The sequence below is a fragment of the Plasmodium gallinaceum genome (assembly GCF_900005855.1).
Source record: "Plasmodium gallinaceum strain 8A genome assembly, contig: PGAL8A_v1_71, whole genome shotgun sequence".
Taxonomy (NCBI): domain Eukaryota; phylum Apicomplexa; class Aconoidasida; order Haemosporida; family Plasmodiidae; genus Plasmodium; species Plasmodium gallinaceum.
The window spans coordinates 20,294-41,501 of NW_021628232.1; the positions used below are offsets into that span (position 1 = coordinate 20,294).

The 21,208-nt window shown below is 18.7% G+C and overlaps 4 protein-coding genes across 4 annotated transcripts, besides 7 other annotated features; 2 read left to right on the forward strand and 2 right to left on the reverse strand.

Moving 5' to 3' along the window:
• Positions 1–1,112: 1,112 nt before the first annotated feature.
• On the forward strand, positions 1,113–1,913 carry PGAL8A_00187800 (fam-g protein; the record flags this gene model as incomplete). Its single annotated transcript, XM_028670561.1, has 2 exons — positions 1,113–1,187; positions 1,317–1,913. The coding sequence occupies 2 exons, from the start codon at positions 1,113–1,115 to the stop codon at positions 1,911–1,913; spliced, it is 672 nt and encodes a 223-aa protein (XP_028527301.1).
• Positions 1,914–2,359: 446 nt separating this feature from the next.
• Positions 2,360–2,774: a repeat region.
• A 1,200-nt stretch (positions 2,775–3,974) lies between these two features.
• Positions 3,975–4,519: a repeat region.
• Positions 4,520–6,007: 1,488 nt separating this feature from the next.
• On the forward strand, positions 6,008–7,084 carry PGAL8A_00187900 (fam-g protein; the record flags this gene model as incomplete). The annotated part of the gene is made up of 2 exons (XM_028670562.1): positions 6,008–6,082; positions 6,212–7,084. The coding sequence occupies 2 exons, from the start codon at positions 6,008–6,010 to the stop codon at positions 7,082–7,084; spliced, it is 948 nt and encodes a 315-aa protein (XP_028527302.1).
• An 823-nt stretch (positions 7,085–7,907) lies between these two features.
• Positions 7,908–8,364: a repeat region.
• A 517-nt stretch (positions 8,365–8,881) lies between these two features.
• Positions 8,882–9,353: a repeat region.
• Positions 9,354–10,392: 1,039 nt separating this feature from the next.
• Positions 10,393–10,806: a repeat region.
• Positions 10,807–11,591: 785 nt separating this feature from the next.
• On the reverse strand, positions 11,592–12,512 carry PGAL8A_00188000 (fam-g protein; the record flags this gene model as incomplete). The annotated part of the gene is made up of 2 exons (XM_028670563.1): positions 11,592–12,308; positions 12,438–12,512. The coding sequence occupies 2 exons, from the start codon at positions 12,510–12,512 to the stop codon at positions 11,592–11,594; spliced, it is 792 nt and encodes a 263-aa protein (XP_028527303.1).
• Positions 12,513–13,991: 1,479 nt separating this feature from the next.
• Positions 13,992–14,411: a repeat region.
• A 1,348-nt stretch (positions 14,412–15,759) lies between these two features.
• Positions 15,760–16,459: a repeat region.
• Positions 16,460–20,184: 3,725 nt separating this feature from the next.
• PGAL8A_00188100 (hypothetical protein) lies at positions 20,185–20,718 on the reverse strand (the record flags this gene model as incomplete). Its single annotated transcript, XM_028670564.1, has 2 exons — positions 20,185–20,307; positions 20,437–20,718. The coding sequence occupies 2 exons, from the start codon at positions 20,716–20,718 to the stop codon at positions 20,185–20,187; spliced, it is 405 nt and encodes a 134-aa protein (XP_028527304.1).
• Positions 20,719–21,208: the final 490 nt, after the last annotated feature.

The following is a 21,208-nucleotide window of genomic DNA, read 5'->3' on the forward strand; positions in this document are numbered from 1 at the left end:
TTTGAAACTGATAAGTATTACTTGTAAAAAGGTAAATTTATAAAATTATATTTTTAGAATAAAGTAAGTTTGTCAAAAAACTTTTTTTGAAAAAAATTTACTTTAAATATGTGATTAAAAAAATAGTATTTATTTTTTTTTTTTAAATTGTAATTAATTTATTTTACTTTTAAATGTGCTTTTTATAAGATTCATTTTTATAATTTCTTTAAAATAAATACCTATTTTCAGTTTTTCTTTTGAGTTTAAGTACTTAACAAATTTTTTTTATTTTTTTTGAAATAGTCGAAAAAGTAATTTTTTTAAAAAATAGTTATAACAAAAAATAAATATATACATATATTGTATAAACATTTATCAATAATAAAAATAAAAAAAAAAAGAATTAAAATAAAAAAGAGTATATTAGAAAAATCAAAAAAGCTACATTTAAAAGAAAAATATACACAAACAAAAACTAGTTTTATATTAACTGAAAAATTGTGACAAATGTAGTATACTGCTTGGAAGATACATGCGTATAAAAATTTTTAATTTATAGAGTTTTTTTTTTTTTTTTTGATGGAGATATATCTCTATAATATATTAAGATTTATATTTATAAATCATAATATACCGTATATTAAATAATTTAAAGTTCGACATAATTCACAGAGATTAATAATTTAGAAAAAAAAAATTAAAAAAATCCTTTAACATCAAATGTATATCATTTATAATTTTTATGTGAGTTAATTTATAAATATTTTATTTTTTTATATAATTTAAAGATAAATAATATTTTAATAAAATATTTTTAAAGTTACTTTATCCGATTTATTATATTTTTCATTTATTTGTTAATTAACATTCTTATTTTATTTTTTAATGAATTAAGAATATTATTTCTACTTAAAGTTACCATAATATCATATGTAATAATAAGAAATTAGAATTTACATTTCATATATGCAAAAAAATTTTCTATTTTAAAAATTTAAGAAATTAATATAAGTTATAATAATATTTAAATTAATATTACAAATCCATCATTTAGTGTTATTGAAAATTGAAACAATTTTACACCTGAATTAACAACGTCCATTTCAATATTATTATATAAATATATTAATATGAAAACGTTAACTTTATATTTAAAAATTACTACATTCCTTCTTTTAATATGGATGTATCAATGTTTTTATAACGTAAGTTAAAATTTTTACAAAAAATATACATATAGATATATTTTATTTCTAATTATTCTTGACATTCCATTTGATTTACTATTCTAACACAAGAAACATTCTTTCAATAAATTTTTATTTAATCCATAGTGTGATTCCTATAGAACATTGATTGACAAAAATATATTGCAAACAAAAAATGAGTTAAAACATGAAAGAGTATTAACAGAGGGTGACATAGAAGGAAAAAAACAAACTAGCGCTAAAGGATGTCTGGAAGAATGTCCATTAAATAATAAAAAAAAAAAATGTAAAAATCCGGATAAATACGAGAATCCATGCGATCGATGGCAGAGAGTTAATACTCCATTATTGTGGGAGCGATTTTATGGAGAAACAAGTAATATGGACCCTAAATGGATAGACCAAAAATGGAATGTTGAATGGAATGACATTTCAGCTTACAAACTTAATGAGCTTTCTTTAATATATGATCGTCAAGATATTTCAGAAGAAGATAAAGAAAAAAAAATTGATAGTGTTAAGAAAGAACTTTACATAGAATACGTGAAATTTTTATTCGAATGTAAGAAAGAGGTGCTAAAGAATAAAACAGAGTGCGAACCTAAGAAAGAGATGAGAGACAATAAAAAAGAATCCGAATCTACGGAAGTGATAAGAGAAAATAAAACAGAATCCGAAACTAAGAAAGAGCAGGGAATAAATGAAATAAAAAAAATAAATTAAAAATTTGAAAATTACTTATAGGTTTGATAACTTTTACGAGAATAAAAATTAATGGTTTAACAGAGAATATAGTATTATTCATGCAAAAGATCTAGTTATAAAAAAGAAAAATTAATATTTTTTCTAAATTTTTTTTATAGAAATATATTTTATTTTTTACAAAAAAAAAAAAAATTAAAAGAGAAAAATTTTTCAGAAAAAAAAGAATTTCATGAGAATACTTTTTAATTTTTAAGAATAAAATTTTCGTTTAGTGATATTAATATAATTAAAATTTTTTTTGTTATTTAAGTATTTTTATTATTTTTAAAACCAGTGAACTTAAATAACTGAAAATTACTTATAAAAAGCAATAAATATTTTGTAGTTATGATTTATTAATTGGGTGTTCGATGACTTTGCTAGAGTACTTAACAAACAAATTAATAAAGAGCATGTAAAGTTTTTTTATTAACTGGGTGTTCGGTAACTTTATTAGAATACTGAACGAACAAATTAATAAAGAACATGTATAGCTGCCTATACGATTTTGATGTATTTATATATACTTTTATATGCTTTGAACGAATGATTCTTAATTACGTCCTCTACATAGTTCAGAATTCTTTTATTTCATTAGGCATTTATTTAGTTTAATAAAAATCCTTATTTTTAATAAAAATTTAAATCCTTATTAAATATTGATTATGATTTAATTGTTATTTATTTATTTCTTTGTTATGAGTTACATTCAGCAATTAATACATATTGCTGTTGAATTAACAAACATAAACAATTAGTAAAAATGGAAATTAATTATATGAATATTAATTACGTGAAAATTTTATTGTCATATGTATAAATTTTTCTCTCACAAATTAAAAATATAAATATTATGAAAATGAAACTCTTTTATGTAAACATTATCTATTTAAGATCTCATTTTTATTGGTACTAAATGTTACTCTCTATTTTTATTTTAACAATTTTCTCTCACCATTTAAATCATTTAAAAAAATAATAAGTATATTTTTTTTTTACGTATCTTCATTTATTAAAAGAAAAATATGAAAAAAAATTCAATAATTTTTTTCTTTTTTTTTGCGTGTGCACAACCAACTACGTATTCTTCATATAGCTAGTCCTTTTTATTACCAAAAAGGTTAATGAAGCCTTTTATTGACCATTAATGCTATAATTAACTTTTAGCAATTCAAATTCATTTCTCTCAAATTAATAAACATAAATAATTAAAAAAATAAATTATACAAATAATACAAAAAACTAAAATTTTATTATATATATTTAAACAAAATATATTTCAAGAATCTTCGTGACAACAATTATTTCTTCTATATTTGTATAATAAAAAGTATTATTAGACTTTTTGAGAATAAAAAATAGTTTCTGTATGGAAAATAAATAGTTATGCAAGCGATAGTAAAAAAAAAAAAAAATTAATTATTAATTTTTTTTTATTTTCTTTTTGGTAAATTTAAAATACATAAAAAAATATATTTTTATTTTTAAAAATGATTTAATGAATTAAAAATTGAAAAGAAGAGTTGTTAACTAACAAGTTTCTTGAAGTATACTATGTTTTAAATTTATGTAAGAAAATTTTATAACAATGATAATAAAAATTTCGTGTTAGTACTATTGCGTATTTTATTTCGTATTCTACTACTTAATTATATTTGCTAATTTCGGAAAAATGCATTTGAATTGTTAAATATAACTTATAACCTTATAAATAAAATACATATAGTTAATATCAATAATCAATGAGGTTTCAAATTTTTATTAAAAATTTAGTATTTTTATTAAAGTAAATAATTGCCTCTTAAAAACAATAAATTTTCATTTAGGAAAACTTTGTATATAGAACAGTATATTGGTTAATAATATTAAAACTTAACATAAATTCATTAAATTAGTAGAGTAAATTATATTTTCTCTTTATGGTTAATAAAAGGCTTCATTAACCTTTTTGGTAATAAAAAGGATAGCTATATGAAGAATACGTAATTGGTCACGCACACAAAAAAGAAAATATATTTATTTTTTTTAAAAAGATTTAATGAAAGAGAGAAAATTGGTAAAATAAAAATCGGGAGTAAGATTTAGTACCAATAAAAATGAGATCTTAAACAGATAAAAGACATTTACATATAAAAGAGTTTAATTTGCATAATATTTATATTTTTAATTTGTGAGAGAAAATTTTATACATATGACAATAAAATTTTCACGTAATTAATATTAATATAATTAATTTGTATTTTTACTAATTGTTTCGGTTATATAATTCAAAAGCAATATATTTAAATTAATGAATATAACTCATAACAAAGAAATAAATAAATTACAATTATATAATAATCAATATTCAATATTGATTTAAATTTTTATTAAAAAATAGGGTTTTTATTAAAGTAAATGAATGCCTATTTGAATCAAAGAATGCTGAATGAAGTAGATAATATAAATAAGGATCATTCGTTCAAAGCATATAAAAATATATATAAAAATACATTAAAATCGCAGAGGCAACATTACATGCTCTTTATTAATTTGTTTGTACAGTACTCTAGCAAAGTCACCGAACACCCAGTTAATAAATCAATACTACATAAATGACATACCTAAATTTCAACGTAAATGAAAAATAAAAAATTGTGCTATATATATATAAAACTAAAAATAAAAAAGAAAATAAGTACATCGTAATAATCGACAACACTTATCAAATAAATATATAAAGGCAAAAAAAAAAAAAAAAGAAAAAAAAAACAATTTTTTTATATATATAATTATAACATTATAATAATACATATGCAGAAAGTTATTTTATAATTCTGCTTTATCATTATTTATTTATATTTTATTTATCAAAAAGAAAATGCATTCTTTTGAATTTTACGAGAAAAAATCTATTAAATTTAACTAAAGATATATTTTTATATTCAGTAAATAACATTTATATTAAATTTGAAACTGATAAGCATTACTCGTAAAAAAGTAAATTCATAAAAATGTATTTTTAGAATAAATTAAGTAAATTGGTCAAAAAATAAAACTTTTTTTAAAAAATATATTTTACTGTAAATATATAATTAAAAAAATAGTATTTTTTTTTTTTTTTTTTAAATTGTAATTAATTTCATTGACTTTTAAATGTGCTTTTTATAAGATTCATTATTATAATTTCTTTAAAATAAATACCTATTTTCAGTTTTTCTTTTGAGTTTAAGTACTTCATAAATTTTTTTTATTTTTTTTGAAATAGTTGAAAAAGTAATTTTTTTAAAAAATAGTTATAATTAAAAAAAATTTATACATATATTGTATAAACATTTATCAATAATAAAAATAAAAAAAAAAAGAATTAAAATAAAAAAGAGTATATTAGAAAAATCAATAAAGCTACATTTAAAAGAAAAATATACACAAACAAAAACTAGTTTTATATTAACTGAAAAATTGTGACAAATGTAGTATACTGCATGAAAAATACATGCGTATAAAAATTTTTAATTTATAGAGTTTTTTTTTCTTTTTTTGATGGAGATATATCTCTATAATATATTAAGATTTATATTTATAAATCATAATATACCGTATTTAAAATAATATTAAGTTCGACATAATTCACAGAGATTAATAATTTAGAAAAAAAAAATTAAAAAAATCCTTTAACATTAAACGTATATCATTTATAATTTTTATGTTCATTAAATTAAAAATATTTAATTTTTTTACATAATATAAAGATAAATATAATTTTAATAAAATATTTTTAAAATAACTTTATCCGATTTATTATATTTTTTATTTATTTGTAAATTAACATTCTTATTGTATTTTTTTAAGGAATTAAGAATATTATTTCCATCTAAAGTAACCATAATATCATATGTAATAATAAAAAATTAGAAATTACATATCATATATGAAAATAATTTTCTATTTTGAGAATTTAAGATATTAATACAAGTTTTAATAATGTCTAAATTAATATTACAAATCCATAATTTAGTGTTATTGAAAATTGAAACAATTTTACACTTGAATTAACAACTTCCACTTCAATATTATTCTATAAATATTTTAATATGAAAACATTAACTTTATATTTAAAAATTACTACATTCCTTCTTTTAATTTGGATGTATCAATGTTTTTTTAACGTAAGTTATAATTTTTACAAAATATATACATATAGATATATTTTATTTCTAATTATTTTTAACATTCCATTTGATTTACTATTCAAACAAAAGAAACATTCCTTTAAAAAATTTTTATTTAATCCACAGTGTGATTCCTATAAAACTTTGATTGATAAGAATATAATGCAAACAAAAAATAAGTTAAAATATGAAAGAGTGTTATCAGAGGGTGACATAGCAGGAAAAAAGCAAACTTACGGTGAAGATTGCATAGGAGAATATCCATTAGATAATAAAAAAAACAAATGGGAAAATTCAGCTAAATGCGAGAATCCGTACGATCAATGGCATAAAGTCATTACTCCAAAATTGTGGGAGCAATTTAATAAAAGAACAAGTGAAATGGACCCTAATTGGAGAGACCAAAAATGGAATAATGAATGGAATAATATTTCCGCTGACAAAGCTAATGATCTGTCTTCAATATATCATCGACAAGATATTTCAGAAGAAGAAAAAAAAAAATTAATTGATAATGTTAAGATAGAACTCTACAAACTATTTATGAATTTTTTAGACAAATGTATGAAAGAGATGAGAGACAATAAAACAGAATCCGAACCTATGAAAGATATAGAGGACAATAAAACAGAATCCGAATCTAAAAAAGAGATGATAGACAATGAAACAGACTCCGAATCTAAGAAAGAGGTGAGAGACAATGAAACGGAATCCGAATCTAAGAAAGATATAAAGGACAATAAAACAGAATCCGAATCTAAGAAAGAATTGACAGATAATAAAACAGAATCCGAATCTAAGAAAGATATGAGAGACAATAAAACAGAATCAGAATCTAATAAAGAGATGAGAGATAATATAACAGAATCCAAATCTAAGAAAGAGATGATAGACAATAAAACAGAATCCGAATCTAAGAATGAGAAGGGAAAAAATAAAATAAAAAAGAATAAATCAAATATTTTGAAATTTCTTTTTAAGAGGTTTGATAACCATTAAGAAAATAAAAATTAATGTTTTAACAGAGAATATAGGATTATTCCTTCGCAAGATCTAGTTAAAAAAAAGAAAAATTAATATTTTGTTTAAATTTTTTGTATAGAGATATATTTTATTTTTTAAAAAAAAAAAAATTAAATGAGAAAAATTTTTTAGAAAGAAAAAATTTCATGAGAATATTTTTTAATTTTTATGAATAAAATTTTCGTTAAGTGATATTAATATAATTAAAATTTTCTTTTATTTTTTAAGTATTTTTATTATTTTTAAAAGTAGTAAACTTAAATTACTTAAAATTACTTGTAAGAAGCCATAAATATTTTGTACTTAAAAATTAATAATTAATGAGTATATATGTTTTTAATAAAAATACATAATTTTATCAAAGTAAATTCACAATGAATCGCATTATTGCAGTTCATATGTTTATATCATTAAACTTAGATTTAAAATCCATTTAATTACTAGAGAAAACTCCATATTCTCTTTAATAATTTGTTTTTCATTACTCTAGCAAATTCATTGAATGATAATTTAATAAATTAAAAATGTAAATTATAGAAAATAAATAAATCATGTAGAAAACGTAGAGGATAAAATAGAAAAAAAAAAGGTGGATGCAGAATTATTACCAGCTTACCTAGATGATAAAAAAAAGACACAAAAAGGATAAAAAAAAAGTCTTTATTGAGAATAATTAGAGTTAAATATTTGATAATAAAAGGAATTGTTAGCCTTTTTGAGAAAAAAATTAATAGCTGTATGGAAAATAAATAGACATGAAAAAAAGAATTGAATAATGTGAAAAAAATATTCAAGTTATTAAAAAATAGAAGAAAAATTGATAAAAAGTTTTTTCGTGACAAATTTTTATCTTTGAATTTTAAGGAGAAAATTTTATATTAACAATAATAAGATTTTCGTGTTTGTAGTATTGTATTACTTGTTTTGTGTTTTGTTATTTATATATGCTAATTCGCGAGAAGTGAATATAAATTGTTAAACATTAATCATAACCTTATATGTAAAATATATGTAATTTAAAACTATAATTAATAAAAATTTAAATTTGTAATAAAAATAGGGATTTTCATTAAAATAATTAAATGCCTTTTAAAAACAATAAAAGCTCAATGAAGGAGAGCATATACATTTCAATGGTTTATAGTATTAAAAACATATTTAAATTCATTTAAATGGTAAAAGAAACTCTACATGCTCGTTGTAAATCCTTTTTTTCAATACTCTAGCAATATTATGAATAGGAAATTAATAAAACATTAATTACATTTATTATACTTATGTTATGATTTATATTTAACAATTCAAATTTATTGATCTTAAATTAACTAGCATAAATAATTGATAAAATTCAAATTAAATTACGTAAGTACTACAAAACACAAAAATTATATTATTTTTAATATAAAATTTTCTTATTAAAATTTATACAAAAATACTCCACAATAAGCTTTTTTAGTCAATAACTTTTTCATCTATTTTTAGACCACTAAATTCCTTTTAAAAAAAGTAAAAATTTATTTTTTTGTGTATTTAAATTACAAAAATAAAAAAAACATTAACTAATTTTTTTCTTTTTTTTTTACTTAACTATTGCATGTTCGTTAATAAACTGCATTATTAACCTTTTTGAAAATGAACAATAATAGTTGTATGGAAAATATATAGTTATACATGCAAATTCTAGGTGCAAAAAAAAAAATTAAAAAATAATTGTTAATTACTTTATATTATTTTTCTAATTTTTAAATACAAAAAAAATATATATTTACTTCTTTTTTGAAATGATTAATTTTTCAGTTGAAATATTATTTTATTTATTTCTTATTCAATAACTTTGCTAGAGTATTGAACAAACATATTAATAAAGAGAAGATAGAATTTTCTCTGCTAATTTAATGAATTTATGTTACGTTTTAATGCTATAAACCAGTAAACTGCTTTATATATATAATCTTCCTAAATATATATTTATTTTATTTAAGAGGCAATTATTTATTTTAATAAAAATACTAAATTTTTATTAAAAATTTAAAACCTTATTGATTATAGATATTAATTATATATATTTTATTTATAATGTTATGAGTAAGGTTTAACAGTTCAAATCCATTTTTCCAAAATTAAAAAAAATAAATAAGTAACAGAATACAAAATATACTACGCAATATTACTAACACGAAAATTTTATTATAATTGTTATAAAATTTTCTTACATGAACTTAAATTATAGTATACTTCAATTAAACTTTTTATTTAACAACTCTTCTATTCAATTTTTCAGTCATTAAATCATTTGATAAAATCAAAATATATTTTTTTATGTATTTAAAATTTACCAAAAAGAAAATAAAAAAACATTAATAATTAATTTTTTTTTTTTTTATCTATCGCTTGCATGTCTATTTATTTTCCATATATAAACTGTTTTTTATTCTCAAAAAGTTCAATAATATGTTTTATTATCCAAATATAGAAGAATGAATTGTTGTCACCGAGCTTCTTGAGGTATATTTTGTTTAAATTTATATAACAAAATTTTAGTGTTTTGTATCATTTATATTTTTTTTTTTTTTTTTAATTATTTATGTTTATTAATTTGAGAGAAATGAAATTGAATTGCTAAACATTAATTATAACATTTTAGATAAAATAAGGGTAATTTAAAACTATAATAAATAAAGATTTAAATTTTTAATAAAGATAGTGATTTTTATTAAAACAATTAAATGCCTCTTAAAAATAATAAATGCTCAATGAAGGAGAGCATATACATTTCAATGGTTTATAGTATTAAAAACAAATTTAAATTCATTTAATAGGTAGAATAAACTCTGCATTCTCGTTGTTAATCCCTTTGTTCAATACCTGGTTAATAAAAGGCTTCATTAACCTTCTAGGTAATAAAAAGGACTATCTATATTGTTAATAAAAGGCTTTATTTATCTTTTTTTTAATAAAAAAGACTAGCTATATTGTTAATAAAAGGATTTATTAACCTTTTTGGAAATAAAAAGAACTATCTATATGAACAATACGTAGTTGGTTGTGCGCACGCGAAAAAAAAAAAAAAATTATTGAATTTTTTTAGATATTTTTCCTTTTGATAAATAGAGTTACGTAAAAAAATAAAATATATTTTTTTTTTTTTAAATGATTGAATTGAGGAGAGAATGTTGGTAAAATAAAAATCGAGAGTAAGATTTATTACAAATAAAAATGAGATCTTTAACAGATAAAAATATTTACATAAAATAGTTTAATTTGCATAATATTTATATTTATAATTTGTGAGAGAAAATTTTATACATATGACAATAAAATTTTCACGTAATTAATATTCATGTAATTAATTTGCATCTTTACTAATTGCTTAGGTTTGCTAATTCAACAGCAATATATTTAAGTTGCTTAACATAATTAATAACAAAGAAATAAATAAATTACAATTAAATAATAATCAATATTCAATAAAGATTTAAATTTTTAATAATAATAAAGATATTTATTAAAATAAATAAATGCCTATTAAAATCAAAGAATGCTGAATTGAGTAGATAACATAAATAAGGATCACTCGTTCAAAGCATATAATAATATATATGAATGCATCAAAACCGTAGAGGAAACTATACATGCTCTTTATTAATTTGTTTGTTCAGTACTCTAGCAAAGTCACCGAACACCCAGTTAATAAATCACATGTCTATTTATTTTCCATACAGCTATTAATTTTTTTCTCAAAGAGGTTAACAATTCCTTTTATTATCAAATCCTTAACTCTAATAAATCTCAATAAAAACTTTTTTTTTTTCTTTTTTGTGTCTTTTTTTTGTCATCTAGGTAAGCTCGTAATAATTCTGAATCCAGCTTTTTTTCTTCTATTTTATCCTCTACGTTTTCTACCTGATTTATTTATTTTCTATAATTTACATTTTTAATTTATTAAATTATCATTCAATGAATTTGCTAGAATAATGAAAAACAAATTTATAAGGAGAATATGGAGTTTTCTATAGTAATTAAATGGATTTTAAATATAATTTTAATGATATAAAGATATAAACTGCAATAATGCGGTTCATTGTGAATTTGCTTTGATAAAAATTATGTATTTTTATTAAAAACATATATTCTCATTAATTATTAATATTTAAGTACAAAATATATATTATTTTTCATAAGTAATTATCACTAATTTAAGTTCACTGCTTTTAAAAATAATAAAAATACATAAATAATAAAAAAATATTTTAATTATATTAATATCACTTAACAAAAATTTTATTCTTAAAAATTAAAAATATTCTCATGAAATTTTTTATTTCTAAAAAATTTTTCTCTTTTAATTTTTTTTTTTTTTTAATAAATAAAATATATCTCTATAAAAAAAAATTTAGACAAAATATTAATTTTCCTTTATTTTAACTAGATCTTGCGCATGAATAATCCTATATTCTCTGCTAAAACATTACTTTTTATTTTCTTAATGGTTATCAAACATCTTAAAAAGAAATTTCAAAATATTTGATTTCTTATTTTTTATTTTATTTTTTCCGTTTTCATTCTTAGATTCGGATTCTGTTTTATTGTCTATCGTCTCCTTCATAGATTCGGATTCTGTTTTATTGTCTATCGTCTCCTCATTAGATTCGGATTCGTTTTTATTCTCTATCATCTCTTTCATAGATTCGGATTCTTTTTTATTGTCTATCGTCTCCTTCATATATTCGGATTCTGTTTTATTGTCTATCATCTCTTTCTTAAATTTGTCTAAAAAATTTATAAATAGTTTGTAGAGATCTTTCTTAACACTATCAATTTTTTTTTTTTTTTCTTCTTCTGAAATATCTTGTTGATGATATATTGAAGATAGATCACTAACTTTGTTAGCTGAAATTTCATTCCATTCATTATTCCATTTTTGGTCTCTCCATTTAGGGTCCATTTCTCTTGCTTCTTCATCAAATTGCTTCCGTAAAAATGGACTAATGACATTATGCCATTCATCGCAAGGATTCTCGTATTGAACCGGACTTTTACATTCGTTTTTTTTATTATCTAATGAACATTCTTCTAGACATCCTGCAGCGTTAGTTTGCTCTTTACCTGCTATGTCACCCTCTGCTAATGCTCTTTCATATTTTAACTCATTTTTTGTTTGAAATATATTTTTATCAATCAATGTTTTATAAGAATCATACTATGGATTAAATAAAAATTTTTAAAGAGAATGTTTCTTATGTTAGAATAGTAAATCAAATGAAATGTTAAAAATAATTAGAAATAAAATATATCTATATGTATATTTTTTGTAAAAATTTTAGCTTACGTTATAAAAACATTGAAACATCCAAATTAAAAGAAGGAATATAGTAATTTTTAAATATAAAGTTAACGTTTTCATATTAATATATTTATAGAATAATATTGAAGTGGAAGTTGTTAATTCAAGTGTAAAATTGTTTCAATTTTCAATAACACTAAATTATGGATTTGTAATATTTATTTAGATATTAATATAACTTATATTATTTTCTTATATTTTTAAAGTAGAAAATTATTTTCATATATGAAATGTAATTTCTAATTTTTTATTATTACACATGATATTATGGTTACTTTAGATAGGAATAATATTTTTAAATCTTTAAAAAATAAAATAAGAATTTTAATTTACAAATAAATAAATAATATAATAAATCGGATAAGGTTATTTTAAAAATATTTTATTTAGATTTAATTTATCTTTAAATTATGAGAAAAAATTAAATATTTTTATTTTAAAGCACATAAAAATTATAAATGATATACATTTAATGTTAAAGGATTTTTTTAATTTTTTTTTTCTAAATTACCAATCTTTGTAAATTATGTGAAACTTTAAATTATTTTATATACGGTATATTAAGATTTATAAATATAAATCTTCGTATATTATAAAGATATATCTCTATGATACAAAAAAAAAAAAACTATATAAATTAAAAATTATTATACGCATGTATTTTTCATGCAGTATACTAGATTTGTTACAATTTTTCACTTAATATAAAACTAATTTTTGTTTGTGTATATTTTTCTCTTATATATAACTTTTTTGATTTTTCTAATATACTTTTTTATAACTTAATTTTTTTTTTTATTTTTGTTATTGAAAAATATTTATACAATGTATGTATATATTTATTTTTTGTTATAACTATATTTTAAAAAAAATTACTTTTTCAACTTTTGAAAAAAAATAAAAAAAATTTATAAAATACTTAAACTCAAAAGAAAAATTGAAAATAGGTATTTACATTGAATAAATTATAATAATAAATCTTATAAAAATCACATTTAAAAGTCAAATAAATTAATTACAATTTAAGAAAAAAAAAAAAAATACTATTTTTTTAATCATATATTTACAGTAAAAGATATTTTTTAAGAAAAGTTTTATTTTTTGACAAATTTACTTAATTTATTCTAAAAATACATTTCTAAGAATTTACTTTTTTACGAGTAATACTTATCCTATTCAAATTTAATATAAATTTTATTTACTGAGTATAAAAATATATGTTTAGTTAAATATAATAGATTTTTTCTTATAAAATTCAAGAGAATGCATTTTTATTTTGATAAATAAAATATCAATAAATAAAGATAAAACAATTAAAAAATAACTTTTTGCATATATATTATTATAATCCTCTAAATAAATATAAAAAAAAATTATTTTTTTTTTTTTTTTTTTTTTTCGCCTTTATATAATTATTTGATAATTTGATTGTTATTACGATGTGCTTATTTTCTTTTTTATTTTTGGTTTTATATATATATAGCATAATTTTTTTTTTTTCATTTTACTTATGAAGTTTAGGTAACTCATTTATGTAGTATTGATTTATTAACTGGGTGTTCGGTGACTTAGCTAGAGAATTGTACAAACAAATTAATAGTGAGCATGTAGAGTTTTCTCTACGATTTTGATGTATTTATATATATTTTTATATGCTTTGAACAAGTGATCCCTATTTATATTATCTACTTCTTTCAGCATTCTTTGATTCCAATAGGCATTTATTTACTTTAATAAATATCTTTATTTTTATTAAAATTTTAAATCTTTATTGAATGCTGATTATTAATTAAATGTAAATTATTTATGTCTTCATTATGAGTTATGTTCAGCAATTTAACCATATTGCTGTTGAATTAACAAACATTAACAATTAGTATAAATGCAATTTAATTATATGAATATTAATTACGTGAATATTTTATGGTAATATGCATAAAATTTTCTCTCACAAATTAAAAATATAAATATTATGCAAATTGAACTCTTTTATATGTAAATATCTTTTACCTGTTTAAAATCTCATTTTTATTGTTACTAAATCTTACTCCCGATTTTTATTTTACCAATTTTCTCTCTTTCATTAAATCTTTTTAAAAAAAATAAATATATATTTTCTTTTTTTTGTGCGTGATCAATTACATATTCTTCATATACCTAGTCCTTTTTATTACCAAAAAGGTTAATGAAACCTATTATTAGAAAGCATAAATGAATTCAACAGTTGTCCCTTCTTAATATAACTTTTTTCTTAAAAGGTTAAATTTTATAAGACATCTTTGCAAATATTATAGGAGAATTTTAATAAGAATTTTTATTTTTTAAATTTTATTTGTTACAATCTTTGGCGTGTTATTAATAAAAAGTAGTGTGTATAAGTACTATCATTTTTAATATTTTAATACTAATTTTTCTCTAAAAAATAATCATAAATTTAATAAAAGTATGTTTTTTATGATTTATATTTTTTTAATATTATATGTAGAAATTGTTATTACAAGTAAATATATTTAAAATATAAAAGTATCTTACATTTAACATAGATATTACATAATATTATAATAATTTGAATAGTGTGAATATTGGAGATATAGAACCATAAATTATCCAAATAACAATTCATGAAGTATTAGAATGATTATAATTATTATAAATAAGATAATATTCCTAAGGAAAAGAAATTATTTATAGCTCTGCTTTATTAATGGCTGTTAAATTGCTTATCTCGTGTCAAAAAAATAAATTAATAAGGAAAATGTAGTGTAAACTCTACTTAATTTTAATATAAAATTTTTATTTTTATTAATAAACATTAAATATAACTTATTAGTTAATTATTTTTTTTTTAAATATAAGCAACACTCCTAAATGTAATTTCCTTAATATTACCTTTTAGCTTAAAATAAAAATATACATTCTATAGTAGTCTGCACATTATCCTTCAAAAAAAAAAAAAAAAAAAAAAACTAATTTTTTTTTGTAATAAAAAAAAATATTATCATAATATATATTATTTTTTAATTGTAAATACCCACACAAAAAAAAAATTATTATTTATTTATTTTTTCTTAAGTGCACTCACTTTAAGTGCAAGTATGTATATACATATGTTTTTTGTTTACATGCTTTTTGAATAACTATTTTAGAGAAGACATTTATGATATCAGGTTGTCCTTGCGAATTAGCATGCACAAACTAAAATGTTTTTATTCTATTTATTCGTCTAAAATTATACAAAAAGATGAATAGTATTGTTTATACAGAATTGTATTAACCAATTATTTATTAACTGGATGTTCGGTGACTTTGTGGTTAATAAAAGGCTTTATTAATCTTTTTGGAAAATAATAGGACTAGTTAAATAATGAATATGAAGTTGGTCATGCACACATGCAGAAAAAATATTCATTATCAATTTTTTTTTGTTTTTTACCTTTTTTTTTTTTAAAAGAAAAGTACAAAACGGTCAGAAAAAATTTGATAAAAAAAAAAAAAAAAAATTAATTGGAAAAAGATTTGTTATCAATAAATAAACGAAAAAAAAAAAAAAAAAAATTTTTTTTGAGGGAAGGAAATATGTTTTTGTGATGAATTTTGTAAAAGAAAATTTTATACATATAACAATAAAATTTTCATGTAATTAATATTTATATAATTTTTTGTATTTGTCAATAATTGTTTATGTTTGTTAATTCAACGGCAATACATATTAATTGCTGATTGTCACTCATAACAAATAAACTAGTAATTTACAATTAATTAATAATTAATGTTCAATAAGGATTTAAATTTTTAATAAAAATAAGGATTTTTATTAAAGTAAATAAATGCCTATTGAAATCAAAGAAAGCTGAACTAAGTAGAGCATATAATTAAGAATCGCTCGTTCAGAGAATATAAAAGTATATATAAATACACGAAAATCGTAAAGGTAACTCTTCATGCTCTTTAATAATTGTTTGTTCAATACTCTAGCAAAGTCACCGAACACCCACTTAATAAAACAATACTCTAACAAAGTCATTGAAGAGACAACTAATATATCAAAATATAATATTGTTTAGGTTAACAACAATAATAAATAACTAATGCAATTAACATTTGATATTAATTAATAAAAGTGAATAATTTGATTTATATTTTAATTTAATAAAAATAAAATAAGTGAAGCTTTCTCTGGATTCTGTCTACTGATTTGTTTGTTAAATATTAGTAAAATCGTTAAATAGGTAATAAACAATGCATTATCCAAAAAAAATAAAAAAAATAATTATATTTTTTTTTTTCCTGTACTTTTAGCATATAGATTTAAATATGCATATATTTCTTTCATATTTAGCACGTACACATAAAAATATATATTCTTTTTTTATTCAAATATCATTTATAGGACATGTGTAAATTATATGTATAAAGTTTACTTATAGCAGATATATATTTCCACAATAATTAAAATTAATATAAATCACTCACACGTTCTTTATTAATCTAGCAAAAAATTTTAATTCACAATAAATAGAACAGTAATAGACTTATAACTAGTTATAAAGAACATTATTGACTTTTTGAATTTTCACGTGATAGTAATGGTCGATTTATTACCATTTTCTAATGCATATATTACATTTAAAAAAATGAGTGAGAAAAGAAATACATAAAAATAAATATATACTAAGATATGCATAAAAAATTCATATAAAAAAAAAATTAAAATAATATTTTATTTTTTAGATGTAAATTTTATTGTGTTTATATACATACATAAATGAATGAATAAAAATTAGTATGTGTCTTTTACTTATAATTTTAGAAAAAATATCGTTTTTAAGTTTCTAAGAACGTATAATAGTTTTTATAAAATATATATATATATATATTTATGATTATAAACGTTTAATATATTGAACTTAGTTAAATTCTAATTTTAACATTTATTCTAGGATTTTATTTATATAGAAAATAAATTCTTTAATTTTTACTCTAAAGAGTATTTGTATAAAAAATATATATTATCTATAATGAATGATTTTATAGTAAGAAAACATATATAAATTTATCTATATGATGCTTGTTAAATGAACTGTTTAATATACTAAGAGTATTTGAATTGTCAATTAATAAATCAAGTGTATAATTATTTACAGTAAGTTATATTATAATAAATGTACCCGGAAAAATATATATCTACCTTCTATTTATTAATTTGATTATTTTGAAATACTATATAAGGATTTTAATGTACAGTCAATAGACCTACAACTAATTCAATTATTTTAATAAAATACTGTACAAAAATATTTATTTAAAATAAGTGGAGAATTACTTATTACTCATAACGAATATAATTATTATCCTAAGAAGCAATGTCTAAAGGTAAGTATTTAAAATTAATTTTAAAATATCTATGCTTTTAAAAATAGAGTATACAAAGCATATTATAAACATTTTATACAAATGTAAACATAAAAATTTTAATAAATATAATTTTTCAAATATTATTTTTAATTTTAATTCACAATACTTTTATCTATTTTCTTAGGTATGGATTAATAAAATATATTGATGTTATTTATTTATAAAATAATAATATATTATGTAGATAATAACAAGTTAGCTATCCATACTTCTTGAGTAAAAAGATATCTGATAAAAAAAAGCTCTTTTTTTGTTATAAATTTTTTTTGTTAATTACATAATATTTTAATTTAAAAAAAAAAGAAAGGATTTCTTTTTGGTTAATGAAATACTTTTTTTTGAGATTAGTTAAATTTTGTCAATAGAATTAATTTTTAAAACTATTAAAAATTACATTTAAAATTTAAAAGAAAAAAAAAGAATATATTTTATATTAATATTTAATTTTTATGCATTTTGAAAAGACTTTTAATGACTATAAATTGAATTTACTATTTTACTTTAAGGTATTTTATATTTAATCATTAGTTTAAATTGTGATTTAAATTTTTAATAAAGATAAATTTTCATTAAAGTAAATAAATACCTATAATAAAATAAATGCCTAGTTATGTAAACATAGTATATAAAGTATACTCACTTAAAGCACAAATAAATTTTTTTTACATTTATTAAAATCAATGGAGACTATTCTATACTTTCTTTATTTGTTTTCTGAATAATACTACAGCAAAGCTATTGAAAAGGAAAACAATAAATTACATATTAAAAAAGGTTAAAATTCTTTTTTTTGAATAAATTATATAAAACTAGAATACAAAGGACTATAAATTTTTTTTCTATTTTCTTTTTATTAGTTATTGATAAAATTAGTTGTTACCTTATTTTAATGCACAAATTTCTTGTATTAATTAAAATAAAGTAATAATACAATACATATAATGCATTCAAAAATATGAATTAAATATTTATCTAAAATTATATTTATCGAGATAAAAGTATTTATGAAAACACATATTTTTTTTGTATAATATTGCTTTTCATTTATATATTTTAATTTTTTTTAATTGTTATTTGTCTAATAAATTAATTATTTATTTATTGGCAAATTATGTTTAAATATAATGAAGAATTGATTTATTAATTTTCTTTTCTGGTATTTAACGAACAAATTAATAAAGAGCATGTAGAGAAAACTCTATTTGTTTTGTTTTATTTAAAATAGAATGTTAAGTAAATTACATGAATTTGTCATTTAATATTAAATATTAATTACAATAGTTACTATTTTAGTTAATTTACGAAATTCTTTAGGTCTATCATATTTAACATTAAATTTTTAATATTTCATAAAAAAAATACTTTATATTATCATATTCCTTTTGAAAAAAAAAAAAAAAATTAATATCAAAAAAATATAATGAAGTAAAATAAAATATATCTACATTTTTTTTTTTTTACTGTAATTATCCTAAAAGTATTTTTATTTTAGTACATATTTTGTGTATCCATTTTCTTTTTTCATATATACATATAAAAATATTTTTATTCATTTTATTTAAATAAATATAATTAAGAATGTATCGATAATATTATTTATAGTCCAATAGCATAAATATTGGAACATGATATTATATGAGAAATGTTATTCTTCCAAATGATATGAAATATTTATGTTTATTATTTTTACTCACAATATTATATCGTCTAAGATTATAATAAGTATAAATTTATTTTAAATTAATGAATTCCCAATAAAAATATAAAAATTCCAGTTTAATAAATTTATTATTATAGCCGTTTGTTGTTTATGTCTTTATTAAATATCTAAAGATAATATTCTAGAATTTTTTGAGTTTTTTGTGCATTTTATAATTTTTTTTTTTTTTGTGAGAAGTAATTGAAAAAGGAAATTTTTTTAAAAAATATTTATGTATATATANTTAAAAAGGTAGTATTTATGCATATACTTTTTTATTTATGTTATATCAAAGATTCATACAAATTAAATTAAAAAAAAAAAATTCTTCATAAAATTCTTGGACAAATCATACTGGGACCGAAACTGTACATTACATTGTAAGAAATAATAAACAAAATATATGTGCTAATACTACATACATATTAATGAAAATAGCAAATATTTCATTTAAATTTCCACAAAATTTTTATATCTCTGTGATTTTCTCATTAATATTTTTCATATATTTATGTTTTCATTTTTCCTACATAAGAGATACATTTTTCCATATGAATTTATTAAATCTTATATATTCTAATTTATCTCCTTTGAAATTTTTTTTTTCTTTTACTTTTTTCATTGTTCTTGCTCATTATTTACGTTTGATGTAAGACTCTTTTGTTCTGAATTACCATTGTTGTTATCGAATCTTTCTCTTTTTAATCTCCTCAAACCACGATAGCAACCTAGAAAAAGATGCTGCAATATAAAATAACAGTTATTTAAAAAGACATTTTCCCTAATATATAGAGAAATTTAATTTAAGTAAAAATAAAAAATCTAAATAAAAAAGTTACTCACATTTTAAATAAATAAATTTCAACTTACCCTTATGGCGAAGAAAAGTAAAGCAGAACAGAAAGCAATACCGCATGAAAAAGATTCTATATAATCCCTTGCCCCGTTATTTCGAATGTATACTCCTTTTTCTGGTGAATTGTTACTAATAACATTTTGTTGTATAGGTATTTCATTATTATTTGGAGTACACAAATTAGTAAAATTAACTGCACAATTATCTTGATCATTTAAATGTATTGTAACATAAGAATTTTTGTTATGTTCGTCACCTAAAGTGGAAAATGGATTATGATTTTTTTCAGGTTCCATTTATAATTACTGTATTTTTACAAGGCAAAATAACTTATTTTTATTATAAAGAATAATTTAAAGAGTTTTAGTTCGTTCCTCTAAAGATTAGTATGTATAATTTAAAAAATAAAAAATGGAGGAAAATATATTAATTATGAAAAAAAGGCTATAGATTAGAAGTAGTAATAAATTAGGAAAGAAAAAAAAATTTTAATTTTTAACCTCCAACCCTTTAGATCTTTTTTAAACAAATAACTAAACTGTAACAAATTTATAATCAATTTTCTATAAATGTAAATCGTTACTAAATTCGTTAATTAAATATTAAAGAAAACAGAAAATTTTTTTTTTTCTTTATTCCTAAAAAAAATAATTTAAAAAGAAAATTATATTTTTATATCAATAGTCAATAAAATTTTATTAATCTTTTTAAGAATCAAAATTAGATATGTCACGTAACATAATAAATAACCTATTCATTTAAAATATATAAGCAAATATATTAACT